Source organism: Dama dama, chromosome 10 (assembly GCF_033118175.1).
Source record: "Dama dama isolate Ldn47 chromosome 10, ASM3311817v1, whole genome shotgun sequence".
Taxonomy (NCBI): domain Eukaryota; kingdom Metazoa; phylum Chordata; class Mammalia; order Artiodactyla; family Cervidae; genus Dama; species Dama dama.
In genome coordinates this window covers 25661689-25680137 of record NC_083690.1, presented here as the reverse complement: position 1 = coordinate 25680137, position 18449 = coordinate 25661689, and the positions used below count along the sequence as shown (strand labels likewise).

Below are 18449 nucleotides of genomic sequence, written 5' to 3'. Positions count from 1 at the left end.
TCACCCGATGGGAGGGATGGATCTGCGATGGCAACCAATGGAAGCGCCACATCCGCGTTCGCCCCGCCTAGAAGGAGGGGCCGAACCCTCTTTTCTGCCTTCGTCGTCGTCTGTGTGGACTACGCTTGGGCGCTGTGGTGGGTAATCCGCGCGTTGGGGCGGGAGGCTGAAGGGAACAGAAAGCGGCCGCCTCGAAAGGCGAGGGGCAGGAAGCAGGTGCGGGTCAGGCCCCGGGGTCGGTCCCGTGCTGTGCCACAGTGTGTCCCCGGGGTCCGGGGGCCTGATGTTTCTCAGTTCCTGGTGGGGAAACTGAGGCCCCGAGAGGGGCAGCAGAGCTAGGCAGGCTGGAAGCTAGTCCCTTACACGCACACAGACGTTCTAAAGTCTTAATATTAGGTGAAGAAATACTTTAAATCGGAATATTAATTGTAAAAGCGAAATACAAAATTGACTAATCTGATTAAGTAAAATACGGCCTTCCACTGACCACACTTTCAGTCTTGACAGCCTCTGTGCTTCCCCACTATTTTGGGTACAGAACTTTTTAGTTTGTACAAGTGCGCAGCTCCTTATTTCAAAGCCCTGAGGCTAGACGTGTTCAGAATCCCGAATTTCTAGAATTTTCCAAAGGTAATGTGCATACATTGTATGTCCTGTCATATCTTCAGCAGTGTCTTGTAATCAGATACTTTTTTCACAGCTAAATATGTGCATATTTACACCAAGGAGGTAAACAACAACCCTAAATAATCTCACCTTAGGTTAGATCAGGTTTTCAAACCTAAAAGATTTGGTTTTGAGAAGGTGTTCGATTTGAGAATTGCAGAGAAGGGACCTGGATGGTAATTTTATTGTACTCTCATATTTCTTGAGTATTTGAACCGAGGGTGTCACAGTTCCTAACCCTGCTTTTGTATGGTCACTCCCTGTCTCCATTACTAATTCTGTTGCCTTCTTCCCTCTCAGCCTCAGGTTCCTCATCAGTTAAATAGGATCAGTCATGCTTTCTTTATAAGGTTCTGACAAGGATGAAATGAGACTGTGCACATGAAGCATTTACACTGTGTCTGGCACTTGGCACAGATGGTTATGTTTGAGATTTTCTTATTTCACAAACTTTTCTATTTATAAATTATTTGGGTAGGTAATACATATCCATGGTTAACCCCTGCCCACTTCATAGAGGCAACTGACTTCTATGCACAAACAAACCTATATATATTTTTCACCCTCACTTCCGCCCTGCTTTTTCCCCAGATGATAGCACTGTATACCGTTCTGTACCTCTTCCTTCTTCTTAGCATTAATTTTGGCTGTTCCTTAATATACTTATATCATTTTCTTTTTTTAAGATAGTAACACACAACTGTAAAGTATGTGATAGAAGTTTGAAGAACAAAAGTACAATGACCATCCACCACCAGGTTAAGAAATAGGACATTATCATTTTCTCAAAGCCTGCATTGATTTCTTTTCTTCCTTCCCCAAAGATAACCACTGCCTATCATTCCCTTGTTCTTCTTTGTAGTTTTTAATATTATCGCTCATGAATACAATATATGGTTTTGCTAGTTTTTGGATTTTATATAAATGAGATCCAAATATGTATTTTGTGTGACTTGATTTTTGCACATAATGTTATGTTTAAGAGATGTATCCATATTGCCATGAGTAGCTCTACTTCATTGCTGCTTTGAATTCCATGGTATGTTTATAAATGCCTTTATGTAGATATTCTTGAGTTGACTGGTACTTAAACTGTTGCCAGATTTTTGCTGTTACAGCATGCTACTTTTACCTTAAACCTACTTCCTGAGGTAAATGTGAAAGTTTCTGTAAGGCATATACCTAAGAGTGGATTTGTGGGGATATCAGATTTGCTGGTGTTATCAAATAAGCGTCTGAAGTAGTTATAAGGGCTTATACTCTACCAGCAGTTGATGTAAGTTTCAGCCTCAGCCATTCTTAAGAATGTATGCCTATCTGGTGCTGGATAAGACATTAATCACTATGGTTTTAACACTCATTTGCCTGTTGAGAGATTGAGCATTTCTTACCTTAATTTATTAGTCACTTGTGCCTTCTCTTCATAAAATTTTCCATGTTCATTTTTCTCTTTCAGCTGTCTTCCTCTTACTGATTTGTAAGAGTTTTTTTTTTTTTTTTTAAATCTCATTATGGATCTTTTGTGGTTTAAATGTGTTCCAGATATCTTCCAGTTTGAGCTTGTCTTCTGTTTCTGTCTGTCTCCCTTGCTTTCTGTTTTTGGTGAGCAAATTTCTTAATTTTAACAAAGTCAATTTATCAGTGTTATTGTATGGTTTGTTTTTTTAATACCTTTTAGAGAAGTCCTTCCCTACTTGTGGGTCCTAAAGATAAACTCCTGTGTTGTTGTCTCAAAGTTTTATAGTGTTCCTGTCTTATGACCTTAACCCTCAAGAATTTATTTCTGTGGATATTGTGAAATAAGGGTCTAATTTTATTTTTATTTTGCTCATGTATGTATAATGGGCTGTCTTGGCACCTTTCATTGAAAAGTGCTTTGCTCTGGAGTTCCATTTCTGCAGCATGCCAAGTATCCATGTATGTACCTTTTTCTATTCCTTAGTTGTCTGTTCTATTCCATTGGCCTTGTTTGTCCATTTCTGTGCTATTATCACAACTTTATTATCACACTTTATTCATTACTCTAGCTGTATATTAAGTCTTGGTACTTGCTATGACAAGTCCTCCAGGAATGTCTTTGCTGTTTTATGTTTACATTTTTCCGTATAGATAGAACCATCTTGTCAAATCACACACAGTCATGCATCCCAAGCCTGTTAGGATTTTGATTGGAATTGTTTTGATTCAGTTACATTGGATCAATTTGAATTTTAAAGTGACTGCTTTTAACTTTTCATCCTTAAGTCTTCTGTGTGCTGTGGTTTTTGTAGATGTCATTTAGTAAAGGAAGTTTCCTTCTATGCCAAGTCTAAAGAGTTTTTATATGAATGGATGTTGAATTTTATCAGCTATTTTTTTTCGCATCTATTAGGATGATTGTGTGCTTTTTCTCTTTTATTATATTAATGTGATTATTGATGATGTTGTTTAGTTGCTAGGTCATGTCCAGCTCTTTTGCGACCCCATGAACTGTATCCTTCCAGGCTCCTCTCTCCGTGGAATTTCCCAGGCAGGAGTACTGGAGTGGGTTGCCATTTCCTTCTCTGGGGGATCTTCCCAACCCAGGTCGCTCACATTGATTTTGTCCCCTTACCCCTCCATTTTTATTGATATATTATTGACAGATGCCATTTGATTGACTTTCAGTGTTAAACCCCTGCTTGATCACAACATATCATTCTTTTTGCGTTGCTGGATTCAGTTTGTTAATGTTTTTGCTTAGGCCTACTGCATCTGTGTTCACGAAAAATATTGAACTTTTCATTTTACTTTCTTTTGACGTCTTTGGTAGGTTTCCATGCCCAACTTATGTCAGCCTCATCAGATGCTTTGGGGACAGCTTGCTCTTTTTCCGGCTTTGCGATAGTCTGTGTAACATTTGAAATTATTTGTTTCTAGAATACTTGGTAGAACTTCTTGATAAATCCATTGGGACCTGAAGTTTTCTTTGTGGGAAGATAAATTTCCCATAAAATGTCTATAATGGTTATGAAATTGTTTACATTTTAAAATAATCTTTAGTTTTGAATGAATTCCTATGACTTTATACATATTTAAAATTCAGATTATTTTAATTTGTCCATAATATCTTTTTAAAACATTTGTGTCTGCATTTGGTTTCCCTTTTTCATTCCAAATGTTATTTATTTGTGAATTTTCTCTCTGTTCTTGAAAAATCTTGTCAGAGGTTTGTCACTTAATTATCTTTTTCAGAGAATAATTTTAGTTCTGTTGACCTTTTCAGATATGTACTTATTTTCTATTTCATTAATTTCTGGTCTTTGTTTTTTTCATTCTTTAACTTTCTTTGTATTTAATTTGCTGTTATTATTTTTATAGCTTCTTGATATGGATGTCTAACTCACTAATTTTCATGCCCTCCCCCCTCAAATATATATAAAAATTTAAGGCTATTAATTTCTTTCTTCTGTTTTAGTTTCCTTCCACCAGTTTCTGTGTGTAATATTTTGTTACTTTAAGTTCAAAATATTTTCTAATTTCCATTAATAATTCCCCTTTAATAGTGGCTTATTTAGGAGTATGTTTCTTAAATTCTAAACAGCTTTTCTACTTTTCATTTCCGGTTTCCACCTGTATTGCATTGCTGTCAGAGAACATATTCTGAATGAGGCCAGTCCTTTACAGTTTGCTGAGACTTGATTTCTGGCCCATATGTGGCAGTTTGCAAAATTATTCTGAGTATGCTTAAAGATTCTGTATTCTGTTGCTGTGGGGTGCAGTGTTTTATGCATGTCCATCAGATTAAGCTTTTTGCTGCGTTTTAAAAGTCTTCTCTGTAAACTTACAGATTCTTTTTATTCACTTTATCAGTGATTGAGAGGGCTATGTTAAAATCTTCCACTGTAGTTATGGATTTATATGTTTATTTTTGTAGGCCTGATTATTTTTGCCTTAACTGTTTGGATGCTCTGTTATTAGGTGCTTAAGCATTTAAAATGGTTAGAGCTTCTTTGGAACTGAACCTTTGTATCATTTTATGGGTACCATCTTTATCTCTAGTAATAATTTCTGCCCTGAAGTCTATTTTGTGTCATATTAATATTTGGTTGGTTCACAGAGTGTGTATTTTCCTATCCTTTTACTGTAAATTTTTTGGTATTCTTATGTTTTAGAAGTAACTTCTATGTCATATAGCTAGGTTTTATTCATTATTCAATTTGGCAAGTTTTTGATCTGATTTAACAGCCTGGCTGCATCATCTATTTAAAGACCCTTAATTTGGAGAACCTGAGTTTCTGTAGTTTCTAGGATAAAAGTCCACAGAATATTCTGTTCTTGTCCCTGGAACAACCACTGACAATTAAGGGTGTACTCAGTACTAAAACGGACTTCCCAGGTGGCTCAGTGGTAAAGAATCCACCTGTCAATGCAGGAGACGTGGGTTCAATCCCTGGTTGGAAAGATCCCCTGGAGTAGGAAATGGTAACCCACTCTAGTATCTTACCTGGGAGATCTTGTGGACAGAGGAGCCTGATGTGCTACTGTCCATGGGGTCGCAAAGAGTCAGACATGGCTGAGCAACTGAGCATGCACACATAGTACCTAAAAATAGAATGAATGAATGAAGATATCCTATTCTAATGATAGGAAATACACTTGGCAGGACTTGAGTACTGGCTGGAGCTAAGTCAACCCCAGAGGAGAGGAGGATTAGAGTTCGATGATCAGGTCTGTGGTGTCTGTATCTCTGCGTGGACTGTAACACCTGAACCAGTGATTCCAGAAGGAGGAGGTCTGTGGGGAGGAAAAGGGTTGAGGAAGGCGAAGGTGGGTCCAGTTTAGGACTGTTTGAGATTGAGATGCTGGTGAGATATACTCGAGGATAGCTAGCAGTCAGGCAGAGGGGCTGGTCGTGAGATAGTGCATCTTCCTAGTTCTGAGGCTCAGCCAATGATGCCTTTAGAAAGAACAGTAACCTTTTTGCATATCTCTTGGTGCTAGTTCTTGGCAAACCCTTGGTAGTCATATTTCATTTAAACTGCATCGTATGTGTTAAAGATAGTATTATCTTTTTATAGATGAAAAGACTGAGGTTAAGCGTATTAGCTAAACCTGTGTTTATTCTGTGTTATATTTCCTTAAGGTAATAGCGACTTTCTGATAAGATCATGGCGTCACGGGAAGTGGATGTTAAAACCTCAGGATTCTAAGCCCCTCTGCAGTCAGAACTTCCAGAAAAGACCTGGAGATCTGCATTTATAATACATGAGTTGGGTGATTCTTAAGATCAGGCAGGTCTGGCAAGCACTGGTCTCAGAGCCCTCTGTCTCGTTCTAAACCCCAGGTCTTACCCCTGCACTGCGCCACCTCTCTGTGGCAGGAGCAGGCTTTTAGATCAGACTTGTGTTTTTGTTCTTTTTTTTTAATCAAGGCTTCTTTTATCAGCTCTGATCTTTGTGGTTTGTGGAAAGATAACGTTTTAGTAGAGAGCAGGGAGATTTTCAAAACACCCTGCAGTCCTAGCACATGACAGTTGTTTTATCAGTGGTTTGGGAGAGGAGAGGGAAACCAGCTCTTACTGTTTCCTCGCAGCTCTCTAAGCAGTGAACATTATTCTAATTTTATAGTGAGAAATGGGGCCACAGCTAAATTTATACCAGGCCATAGACCTGGTGGGAGGTTGAGCCAACTTTCAGACCCTACTAATAAAAATAGCTAACTTTTTTAGACTCTTACCACCAAGCTCCTATATGTATTTTTTTAAATTGAGTATATTTGTTATGCAATATTTTAAGTTTCAGGGGTTCTACACAGTGATTCACAATTTTTAAAGGTTATACTCCATTTATAGTTCTCACAGGCTGTTGTGTTCTTTGTTCGTTTAATCCTCATAGTAATTCTAAGGAGGATGTTTCTGTCATTCTCACTTAACAGGTCAGAAACTGAAGTGCGTGGAGGGTCCATGTCCCTATTTCACACACCTCTATGGTGGAGCAACCTGTGAACCCTGGCATTCTGGCTGCTTCCAGAGTCCATTCTTGTCACCAGTTGTTGTTGTTTAGTTGCTAAGTTGTGTCTGACTCTTTTGTGACCCTATGGACTGTCGCCTGCGAGGCTCTTCTGACCATGGGATTTCCCAGCCAAAAACACTAGAGTGGGTTGCATTTCCTCCTCCAGGGGATCTTCCCAGTCCAGGGATTGAATCCACGTCTCCTGCATTGGCAGGCAGGTTCTTTACCACCAGGGAAGCTCAAGCTTCTTACCACTGCACAGTACTAGTGTGCCCCATCCCTGACTTGTGTCCTTTTCATCTTTGTACTAATCAGCGTGGTGAACCTGATTCTAGAAACTGTAACAAACTTGTACTTGTAAATTGGAACACAACATGGAGCATCATTTCTGGTGTGCTCGGACGTGACTGGATTTCCTCTGCTTCCTTTTTAGTTCCTCCATCCATGCAGGGCAGCACGAGGAGAATGGGCGTCATGACTGATGTCCACCGGCGGTTCCTCCAGCTGCTGATGACTCACGGGGTGCTGGAAGAGTGCGATGTCAAGCGCTTGCAGAAGCACTGCTATAAGGTCCATGACTGTGAGTATCCTGCCCTGCTCCCAGGCTGCTCTGCTGCTGTGTGATCAGGTACTAGTGACATTGGACCGATACCACGTACCCAGTCTACCGATACTCCCGACTTGGGCTGTCTTTCGCTGTCTCACATCAGCCCATCTTTCTCATTTTCAACTCTTGAATTTTTTTTTTTTTTTAAGTAAATCTGATGTTTAGCGCAGTGGCTAAGAACCTGGACTCTGATGGCTGGATAGTCATGGTTCACACTAAAGCTCTAGCGCCTTCTCCAGTCCGAGTTTCTTCACTTCTAAAATGAGGATGTTTATTTGTACTTGGCACCCTGGGTGGCTCAAAGGCTTAAGAGATATGATACAAACTAAACAGCTGGCGTGGAAGGTGCTCAGTTGGCTGTTGACAAGAGAGCGGCTTCAAACAGTGGTGGAAGGCACAGCCTTAGACTTGGCCCAGCTGTGGGCATTGGGAGTATCTTCTCAGTGGGTTGTTGGGAGAAGCGAAGATAACACACACGGAGCACTTAGAGACAGGACCAGGTTTCAATAACTGGAGGTCTCAGTAGAAGCAAGAGGATCCATTTGGACAGATCAGTGAAATCCACATTCATAGATCTTACTGAGTTGAATGTCAGTGTGGGTAGATCTCATTGAGTGAAAAAGTTGGTAAATTATACCTATTGTACGATATCATTGTGCTAAGTGTTTTGTAAAACATAACAATCGTTACTGTTCGTGAATCCGTACATCTGCGAGTAAAAATCTGAAAGTGGGCTCTCGAAGGATGTGGGGTGCGCTATGAGGTGCTTGTCTTTGGGGAGAGGAGGCGAGGGATCGTTTTGTCATTAGAAATCAATGGACACCTCATTGTCTTATTTTGTTCTTTGGAAAAAAAAAGACTTGAAGTAAACATGGCATTATTAGGATAGTGTAGTGGTCGTCCTGATTAACAGAAATAAGTGTTTTTTTTATTGTATGTTTTTGTCTTTCTGTAGTTTTGTGAGTTTTTTTGGCTGTATCAGACCTTAGTTGTGGCATGAAGGTGCTTCCTTGTGTCACACAGGCTCTTTCATTGCAGACTCTCTAGTTATGGTGTGTGAGCTCAGTAGTTGCAGTATTCAGGTGTAGTTGCTCTGTGGCTTGTGGGATCTTAGTTCCACAAACAGGGATCGAACCCATGCCCCCCCCGCCCCCCGCATTGTAAGGGGGATTCTTAACCACTGGACCACCGGGGAAGGCCCTCTTTCAGTATTTTTAATTTTCAAAAGAAATAGTGAGCTAAGCCAGGGTGAGGGGGTGAGGTGTGAGCGGGGCGCTGGGGACAGTGGTGCCTCGTTCGAGAACTGCAGGCTGTGGTGTGACGGAGGCAGAAGCCAGGTGCCCGGGAGCTGAGGAGGGCAGAGCAGTAAGAGGGGAGACGCTGAGGACAGAGCAGTGTCCTTCCCGACGTGCAGGAGGAGGACAGAAGAGGTGGCGTTTAGAGAGGAGGCAGGGTTTGAAGTGGCTGGTCCGCTGATGTGTTCGTGGGAAGTTCTGGGAGCTGGATGGTGCACGGCGACAAGTGAAAAGCTTGGAGGGGCCCTCAGTGAGGAATCCCTTTAAACTCCCCTTGATCCTTTGTGTGCAAACTTCATTGAGGTGTGAACCCTGGGGAGCTCTGGACAAGAATATACGCTGTGTGGGAAGAGCACACGTTCTTGTGGTGTAGGTTTACAGGTTATGAAGAGCCCATAATTGTACTCCATAGTCATGGGTTTTTTTTGTTTGTTTGTTTCTTAATTCTGTGGACATTGCAGACCTTCTGGAAGGATTTGAAGCAAGACAGTGACATAGTTATTGCTGTGTTTGAGACTTTCCTCCTGGTGAAAGTATATCTGCTCTGATGGCCTGTACTGTGGTGGATGGGGATCTTTGGTGAGAGCCTCAACCCTCTCCAATATTCTTGCCTGGAAAATCCCATGGACAGGGGAGCCTGGCCAGCTACAGTTCATGGGATTGCAAGGAGACATGACTGAGTGACTCATACTTTCACTTTTCCTTTATAGAAATAGAATATTACACCTGTCAAGCTACCTTCTCTTGCTCTTTAAAAAATGCAGCAGGACTTTAACCCTGGCCATCAGTGTCCTCCAGCGATAGGCAGAGTCATGTTTTTCTTAATCTTACCTACGTGACAGTTCCTTCTCCCTTTTAGTTTCTTATCTAAGTCCTGACAGTGAGCTTTATTGTTGATGGGGAAGTTTCAGAGCTGACTGTAAGGAGCTGAATGATGCCTCAGTACTAAGAATGAAAGTGTTTTTGCCTTTGTTTGACCTTTAAAATTGTCATGACCTAATTTAGGAAAGTCCTGTAAAATGTGTCTAGGAATTGATTTATTCCTCACATTTCATGGACTGTTGCTGTGCATCAAGATCTGGTTATGGCTAGGGTAGTCAGGATAGAACTGTAGATGTTTTCTCCCATCCTTCATTTAAAAAAAAAGAGGAGAGAGTGAGAAAAGCTTATTTTTAAGTGTCAGTGTTATTTGAGAGATTAATATCCCCAAGGGATGATGAAAAGAAATCATCTAAAGTTAAGTAAAAGCTTAGAAGACCAATATTATTAATCTCCTATCATTTGAAGAGATTCCTAGGAAATTCCCCATTTACCAACTAGAAAAATATTCAGGTCCTCAGAGAAGGACGAAGCAAAGAAGTCGTTGAAACTGCAAGTTATTCTCCTTGCAGTTTCCCTCAGCGTTCATCCCTTTTATCAAAACACTTCCTAATTTGGGCTCCCCTGTTACTGTCATTAGGGGAAGACCAATTCCCCACATCTCCTGGCTAGTAAAGAACTTTTTTTTTGACATCCTGGTATGAAGCCTTGGCCTTTTCCTGGCACTGGAGCACCTTTGATTTTGATCCAGGGCTGTGTGCAAGCATGTGGCCATCCAGCAGCACTTCTAAGACTCCCTTGTGGGCTAGGCCTCTGGGCAAGGGCCGATGACACAGAGATAAACTTTGCTCTGGGTTTTGTGAGTCATGTACACACAATCAGACAAGTCCAGTGTAAGCCCCCTTGATGGGCGTAGGTACAGGAGGCCTGTGGAGTGCTGGTGAAGACTTGTACTGGAGGATTTCCCCTTTTGACCAAGTTAGAGCAACAGGGACTCTCTTACTTTTCCTGTCTGAAACAGTCGAAAAATGGACAAAATACTTGCAACCCTAAATGTTAGTCAGTGAAGGACAGTGATCTCTTGAGAGGTGAGCAATGGGGGTTTTTTCCATCTTGACACCAAATATTTGTTGTTGTTGTTTTTTTCCAACACTACCTCCCCAGTTCTCTGCATACCACCTGGGTGTCCAAGAAGTCAATTCAGTTCTGACACTATGCACCTGGAGTTAGGTGTCAGATCCCACCAGGGAGGGAGGGACTTAGTCCCATGAGACTGCACCTACTTCCTGTGCCAGTTGCAAGTCCTGGGCCACCCATTCTGACTGACCGACTGTAAATCAAGGGTTTTCATGACGCCCTCCTTAGGTTCAGTGCTTTGGTAGAATGGGTCTTCAAACTTAAGAAAACATGTTACTTGCCTTTGCTGGTTTATTATTTGTCTGACTGTTTGCGTCCCCAGGTACTATAGCCCACTAGGCTCCTCCAGACAGGAATACTGGAGTGGGTTGCCATTTCCTCCTCCAGGGGATCTTCCCAAACTAGAGATTGAACCCACATCTCCTGTGTCTCCTGCAGGTGGATTCTTTACCCACTGCGCCATTGGGGAAGCTTTTTAAGTTTATTGTAAAGGATACAACTCAAGAGCAGTTGTACAGATAAGAGGCAAAGCCAGGCTCTGGCAGGCAGGGGTGGTTTGGAACCGCCGTGCCCTCTCTGGGTGCTCCTCCCTCCTAGGGCCTTGATGTGTTCACCGTCACAGAAGCTCTCCAGATCTCAACAGTTAGTGCAGCTTTTATCACATAGGTGTGATTGATGAAATCCTTGGCTGGTGGTGATTAGCTCAATCTCTGTTCCCCAGATTTGTGGGATGAGGCTGAAAGTTCCAAGCATCAAATCAAAGCTTGGTCTTTCTACAAGTGGCCCTCTTCCTGAAGTTAGTTAGGGATCTGCCAAGAGACATCTCATTAGAACAAAAGACCTGCCGGTCATCTTGTCACTCAGGAAATTCCAAGTATTTTCGGGACTGTGTACTAGTAACTAGGGACAACGACCAAGGATCTTTCTGACACCACAGAGAAAATGGGGGTGAGCACCACAGTTGTCTCCACTCACTGCCGTGAGAGCGTCTTCAGGCCATGGCACAGGGGGAACCAGGCAGAGCCAGACAGACTCTCTGAGTTGAGGAGATGGAGCTGAGAGTTCAGGAGACGAACGCACCTAGGGTTTGCAGGACAGGGTCCTGGAGAAGAGAGGTGCACGGAGAGAAGAGTAGAGATCTATAGAGTACCCCTCCACCCCTATCAAGGGTCGAGCTGGGAACTGATCAGCAAGGGAGCTGCCTGAGGCTGAGGAAAGAAACACTGGAGAAAAGGCATCAGGGAAGCAGCGTGGGATGTTTACATGGGGCTGGGAATGGTGCCTGTTCCAGGCCCAGACGACTTCCCTTGTGCATTCTACCAGACATTCAGGGAAGAAGTCATACCAGTTCTACCTTAGCTCCTCCAGAAAATTGAAGAGAACACTTCCCAACTCATTCTGTAAGAGTTGCATTATCCTGATACTAAAACCTGATAGATACTGCAAGGAGAGAAAACTAAAGACCCCAAATCCCTCATGAATGTAGATGCTAAAATTCTTTTTATCTATTTTATTTTTGGCCATCCTGGGGTCTTTCTTGCTGTGTGTGGGCTTTTGCTACTTGTGGTCTGTGGGTTTCTCGTTGCCGTGGCTTCTCTTGTCGCGGAGCACGGCCTCTAGGGTAGGTGGGCTTCAGTAGTTGTGGCACACGGGCTTAGTTGCCCCAAGGCTTGTGGGATCTTAGTTCTCAGACCAGGGATCGAACCCATGTCCCCTGACTTGGCAGGCGGATTCTTAACTAGTAGACCACCAGGGAAATCCCTACAGGTGCTAAAATTATAAACACAATTTTTGCCAGTTTCATTCAGCAGTATATAAAAAGGATGATATAAAATGACCAAGTAGGGTTTACACCAAGAATGCAAGGGGTAAGCATTTGAAAATCAGTCAATATAGTAATTCACAGTATTAGCAAACTAAAAAAGCAAAACTGTAAGATCATCTCAGTAGGTGCAAAAGAAGCATTTGACAAAATCCGGTTATCTACCCTGGCTTGATGAAGCAGAAGTCTCTTACAGAAAACCAATGAGATCCTCCTGAGCAGGGTGTAAGCAAGATAAATAGGACCTCAGGGCTTAGAGCAGGAGAGAGGAATCAACAACTGTCTTGTTGAAAAATCTAACATCTATTCTGATTTAAAAAAAAAAAACCCTCAACAAATAAATAGGAAAGGAAGGGAACCTCCTTAACCCAATAAAGGGGATCTGTGTAAAATTACAGCTAATATACTTATTTGTGAGAGACTAAATACTTTCCCCCTGATTTCAGGAGCAAGACAGGAATGTCTGTTCTCATCATTTCTATTCATCATTGTACTAGAGGTTCTAGCTAGTGCACTCAGGCAAGGAAAAATAAAATAAAGGTATCCACATTGAAAAGGAAGAAGTAAACTTGTCTATTCACAGACATGCTCATTTGTGTATTACAAAATCTGATGGAATCTTTGAAAAGTCTACCAGAACTGATAAGTGGATCTAGTAAAGTTGCAGGTTGCAAGATCAGTATACAAAAAATAATTTGCATTTTTTATGTGTTAGCAGTGAGTCATCAGAAATTGAAAAAAAATTTAAAAGCACCAAATTTATATAGCATCAAAATATGAAATACTTAGGAATAAATCTGACAAAAGTTTGTAAGGAGCCCTGTAAACTGGAAATCCCAAAATACTGCTGAGAAAAATTTAAAAAGAACTAAATAGATGGAGAGACACACCATGTTCATGGGCTGGAAACTCAGTATTGCTAAGATACCGGTTTTCCTCAGAATGATATGTATTAATAAATTCAGTTCAGTATCACTCAGATTGAAATGATTTGGTGGCATTTCAGGGGGCTTCAGGGAACTCTGATCCTTGATGTCTCAGCACAGAAAGAATCCAGCGAGAGGCAGAGTGGTAGGTAAGAAGTGATTTATGAGAATAGGTTGCTTGTGAGGCTAACAGATGGGCCAGCAAGAGGGTGCCATGTGCCAAGAACTTAGTGGGCTACGGTTTTATAATCACAGAAGTGGGAAGGAGTTGAAAGACCACCTTCTTCCTCATTCTTGAGTAGATATCTTGCTTCCCTTATCAGCTCCTCCTCCAGGTTGGGCAGGGGAGTTTTTCTTGTTGCTACATGGTCAAGCTGGGACTTGTCATGGCACAGTGGAAATGAGCAAAAAGGTAGTAACATATGCTAAAAATTGTAAATCATTTCAGGTTTGAGTATAATGTCACTTTTTTCTTAGATTTTTATTTTTGGTGCAAGCAGAGGAGTATGTCCTAGGAATCATTAGCTTACTGGGCAGGATGTGGGTCTCATGCCACCATTGTTGTAGTTTTATTGTTTTAGGGTGTGTCTCATGCTCCTGCTGCATGGTTTTGTTGTTAAGCAAGTCTTCTTGGTTTTGTGGTTAAGCAAACCTGCTTTCTTGAGTGATCGTTAACTTACGGGGGTCTCCCATACTTTTTGCTTTACTTACAGTCCCCTGAAAAGTGAAAGTCACTCAGTCGTGTCCAACTCTTTGTGACCCCATAGACTGTAGCCTGCCAGGCTCCTCTGTCCATGGAATTCTCTAAGCAAGAATACTGGAGTGGGTGGGTAGCTGTTCCCTTCTCCAGGAGATCTTACCAACCCAGGGATGGAACCTAGGTCTCCCGCATTGCAGGTGGATTCTTTACTGTCTGAGCCATCAGGGAAGCCCTACAGTCCCCTAGTGGGATTAACTGTTTAATTATCTACTTTTTCCCTTTACTCTGTCCGTATCAGAATTCCAGCAGGGTCTTTTTTTTTTTTTTTTTTTGTAGAAATTGAAAAGCTGATTCCAAAATTCACATGGAAATTCAAAGAACCAAAAAGAGCAGAAACTGTTTTGAAAAAGATAGTCAAACTTAGAGGATTAATGCTGATTAATTATCTGATTAATTAGGTTAATTAAGATGACCTGATTTTAAGACATTAGGTAACTACTATATCAAGACAGTGTGGTATTGGCATAAAGAAAGATCTACAGGTCAATGGAATAGAATAGAGACAGCTGATTTTTGACAGACATGCAAAGGCAACTCAGGGAAAATAGTCTTTTCAAAAAACAATGCTGAAATAATTAGATATCCATATTCAAAAAAGTGAACCTGAGCCAAGTTTGCACTGTATATAAATGTTAAGATGAATCATGTACCTAAACATAAAACCTAAAACTATCACGCTTCTAGAAGAAAATATAGGAAGCAACCTTCATGACCTTGGATTAGGCACAGATTTCTTGGATATGATCCATAAGAGAACAAATTATTAATTGCACTTCAAAATATTATTAATAATTTGTTCCCTTATGCTCTTTGAAATATACTTACTGCTTAGAGAATGAAAAGACAAGCCAAATACTGAGAGAAAATATTTGCATATCACATATATGATAAAGGGTTTGTATCCAGAATATATAGAGGACTCTCAAAACTCAGTCATTAGAAAACATACAACCCAGTTAGAAAAGGGACAAAAGACTTGAACAGACACTTCACCAAAGAAGTTCTGTGGATGGCAGACGAGCACTTGAAAAGATGTTTATCCTTTCATTAGACCTTAGGGAAATGCAAACTAAAATCACAATTCGAGACCATTAAACGCCTATCAGAATATCTGTGGTCTAAAAGACTGTATACCGCGTGTCGGCAGGACAGCGGAAGAGCTGGGGCCCTCACCTCCTGTTGGGCATAAGGTGCTGTAGCCATCTTGGAGAACAGTGGCAGTTTCACGACAGCTATTTCTCTCTCATGTATTTGTGTTTAGACTCAAGAAATGAAGATATGTGTTCACATAAAGGCTCATGCCTAAGTCTTCAGAGCAGGTTTACTTGTACTGGCCCCAGAATGAAAAAAAAACTAATTGTCCCATCGACAGGTGAACTGATACATGGACTGTGGTGTTATCCATCTGATGGTGGGTGCTGCTTAGCATTAAAAAGGAAGGAACCATTGCTATGTGCTACATTATGAATGAATCTCAACATGGTCATGCCCAGTGGGAAAGCCAAGCAAAGGAGAGTGTATACTCTATGAATCCATATATACACAGTTCTGGACAGTGCTTTCTTAGCTGTAGTGAGAGAAAGGAGTTCAGCGGTCTCCTGGGGATATGACAGAGGGGAGGGTAGTTGAGGGGTGGGAAAGGGGTTGCACATAGACATGAGGAGACTTTTAAGTGGTGATGGATATGCTTAGTATTTTGATTGTTGTGGTTTCAAGGGTGTAACATGTATCATAACTTACTAAATTTGCCCTCTAAAATTGTAGGTGAATTATATCTGAACAAAGCTGTTTAAAAAAAATGTGCATGTCAACCGGCTTTGCTACTTGGTAGGTGTGTAACCTTGATCAAGTCACTCAACCCCAGAGCTTTGTGACGGGAACACATGGGCTGTGTTCTGTGGCCTGTCAGTGCCGTGGAGGGAAGTCAGCAGGTTTCCAAAATGTAGCTCATCCTCTTGGTCTCACAAGGCCCTGTGTCATCAGTGTGGGACTCAATGAAAATAGGTGTAGCATTCAGGAAAAGTATTCTTTCTGCTTACCTGGAAAGGCCCCCTCCTCAAAATGACTCCCAAGACAATCGGCGTTCAGTTTCCTAAAAACAAAGCAAGCATGGAAACCTGAATTTTGAAGCCTTTGTTAAGAGGCCCAGGAGCCCTTGAGAAGTAGGTATTTCCTCCCGATGATGATGTCAGGGCATGGTGTTGCCCACCTTGGGGGCTTGAGGGGCCCCCGAACCTGAGCCTGACTCTTGGTTGGAATGTGTGTCACTGATCATGTGGCTCTGAGGGCAGAAGCAAGGTCACCACGGTCCACAGTTTCATGGCAATGAGTCTCTCAAAGTTACTTGCCTTGTTAAACGCTGGGGGCTGGTCTTTCTGGTTTTGTGTGGTTTAACGCGTTGGGTTTCAGGGGATCGTTGGGTGCAGCCTCCTGTCTTGCGGAGCAGGAAGCAGAAACCCCTGGAGTGTGGATTGCTATGCAGCGCCCCCTCACACAGTGGCTCTGGGCTCCCCCTCCACTGCCCAGTGCTGCCTTCCACATCAGCGCCAGATTCACTGAGGGCCTGCCTTGCTTGAAGCTCCTAGCCTTGCTTTTTAAATTTATTTTTTATTTTGAAGTAGTTCCAGACTCACAGGAGAGTTGTAAGAGCTTCCCCTACCCTGAATCATCTGAGAGTAGGTTACCAGTTTGAAATTCCATTACCCCTGCATTCTTTAGCATGTGTTTCAACATTAACATCGATCCATCACTCACTATCATCTGGTCCACAGATCCCGTTGGAGTTTTTCCAGTTGTCCCAATATTGTCTTTTTTAGCAAAGGAGCCACCCAGTGTCACGTGTTACATTTAGTTGTCATATACAGTTTGTCAGAAGGACAAATTAGGTAGAATGTCTAAAATCTTAGATTGAAAAATTGTCTCAACATTATTTTAGTGAGTAGAATAAGCAATACAATGTTCAGGCAAAAACTAGTAAACTGAAATGCATGTACGAAAAATAGGTGAGGGAACACCGTGTCAGAGGAACGTTGGGAGTGATGGACATTTTCTGTGTTTGTCAAACCTTTCCTCCTAGCTTTGTTTTTCTCATGTGGATTTACACGACCATCTCTGCGCTCAGGGCTCTGGCCTCAGGGTTCTGGCTCATGGTGGGTGGCCTGTGTTAGTGGTCAGGCAGTGATGCCGTCCACATTTCCTCTTAGTATTTCCATCCTGTGTCTCCAGTCACGTTTAAACGCACCTTCTCTTTCCAAGGAGGACTCAGCGATGATCAGACGCTGGTTCCAAATAAGTTTTCCTCCTACTTTTAATGATCTCATTGCACATTCCTCTCCTTTTGCTGTGATGAACAGTTAATAACCTTCCTGCTGTCAGCCGGCTTGCCTTTCCAGTTAATCAGTGGGGATTACACGTGTGCTCATAACTGAAAAGTGGCATAAAATTGGCATGAAAAGTAACATCTCCAACGGGACTTGATGAATTTTCAAACATATGGAATTTCACAACAGGCAGCTGTGATGTGTGCTCAGGCTGGAGTGTTTGGGTTCTGGAAGTTCTGCAGCCAGGAGCAAACAAATGCTGTGGCTTTCACATCTCTGGCTCTTGAAGGAGTCACTGCGTCCAAGTCTGCGGGGTGGGGATGGTCCCTCAGGCCAGCGTGGATCTGCTGAGCTGGGACCTCTGTGTGCTCCACGCTCTCCCAAGCGTGGGCCTCATTAGGTCCGGAATGTGTTTTGCGCTGCATCCCCCCACGAGCGGTGGAGTTGTGGGTGTGTGGGAGGACTGGGAGGGAGCTCTTCAGCAGGATCACCACACACGCCACTGGCAGGAACAGGGAAGCCTTTTCTTGAAGACGTGAGTTCAAATCAGGGCCTTAGGAAAGTTTTTTGTTCTTGTTTTTTTCACTTTCTGTCTTTGCTTTCTGTTTTATAAAGGAAATCTGATCTACCTCATGGAAAAGTTGTGAGGGTCGCACAGGGAGCTTAGGTGACACGTCTGGCTCAGAGTACTTCCTGCTCCTTGCGGCCCCTTCCTTCCTGCGCGTCCCTCCCCATGGCGTCCACTCTCAGATCCCGGGGCCGGGGGTGGGGAAGTGAGCCCCAGAAGGTCCCTGACGCTGGTCCTTAGTGCTCTGGGAGCTGCGATGGGAATTCATAAGCTCAGTCTCTTTCTTTCTTTTCTAAAATTATTTATTTGTGGCTGCGCCGGGTCTTCATTGCTCACGGGCTTTCGCTAGTTGTGGTGAGCAGGGCTGCTCTTGGTTGCGGTGCACAGGCTTCCCATTGCCTTTGTCTCTCTTGTTGCGGAGCACGGACTCTGGGGCACGCCGCCTTCAGCGGTGGTGACACGTGGGCGCAGTGGTTTTGGCTCCTGGGCTCTGGAGCGCAGGCTCACTAGTCGCAATGCTTGGGTTTAGCTAGTCTGTGGCATGCGGGATCTTCCTG

At 42.6% G+C, this 18449-nt stretch overlaps 1 protein-coding gene across 1 annotated transcript in view; it reads left to right on the top strand.

Moving 5' to 3' along the window:
- The first annotated feature begins 74 nt into the window (after positions 1-74).
- The window catches only part of NSMCE1 (NSE1 homolog, SMC5-SMC6 complex component), a 35292-nt gene continuing 16917 nt past the window's right edge, over positions 75-18449 (top strand). Inside the window, exons 1-2 of the mRNA XM_061153055.1 lie at positions 75-137; positions 7072-7218. Coding sequence (XP_061009038.1) covers positions 7083-7218 — 136 coding nt within the window. The 5' untranslated portion in view covers positions 75-137; positions 7072-7082. The remainder of the gene's footprint in view (positions 138-7071; positions 7219-18449) is intronic.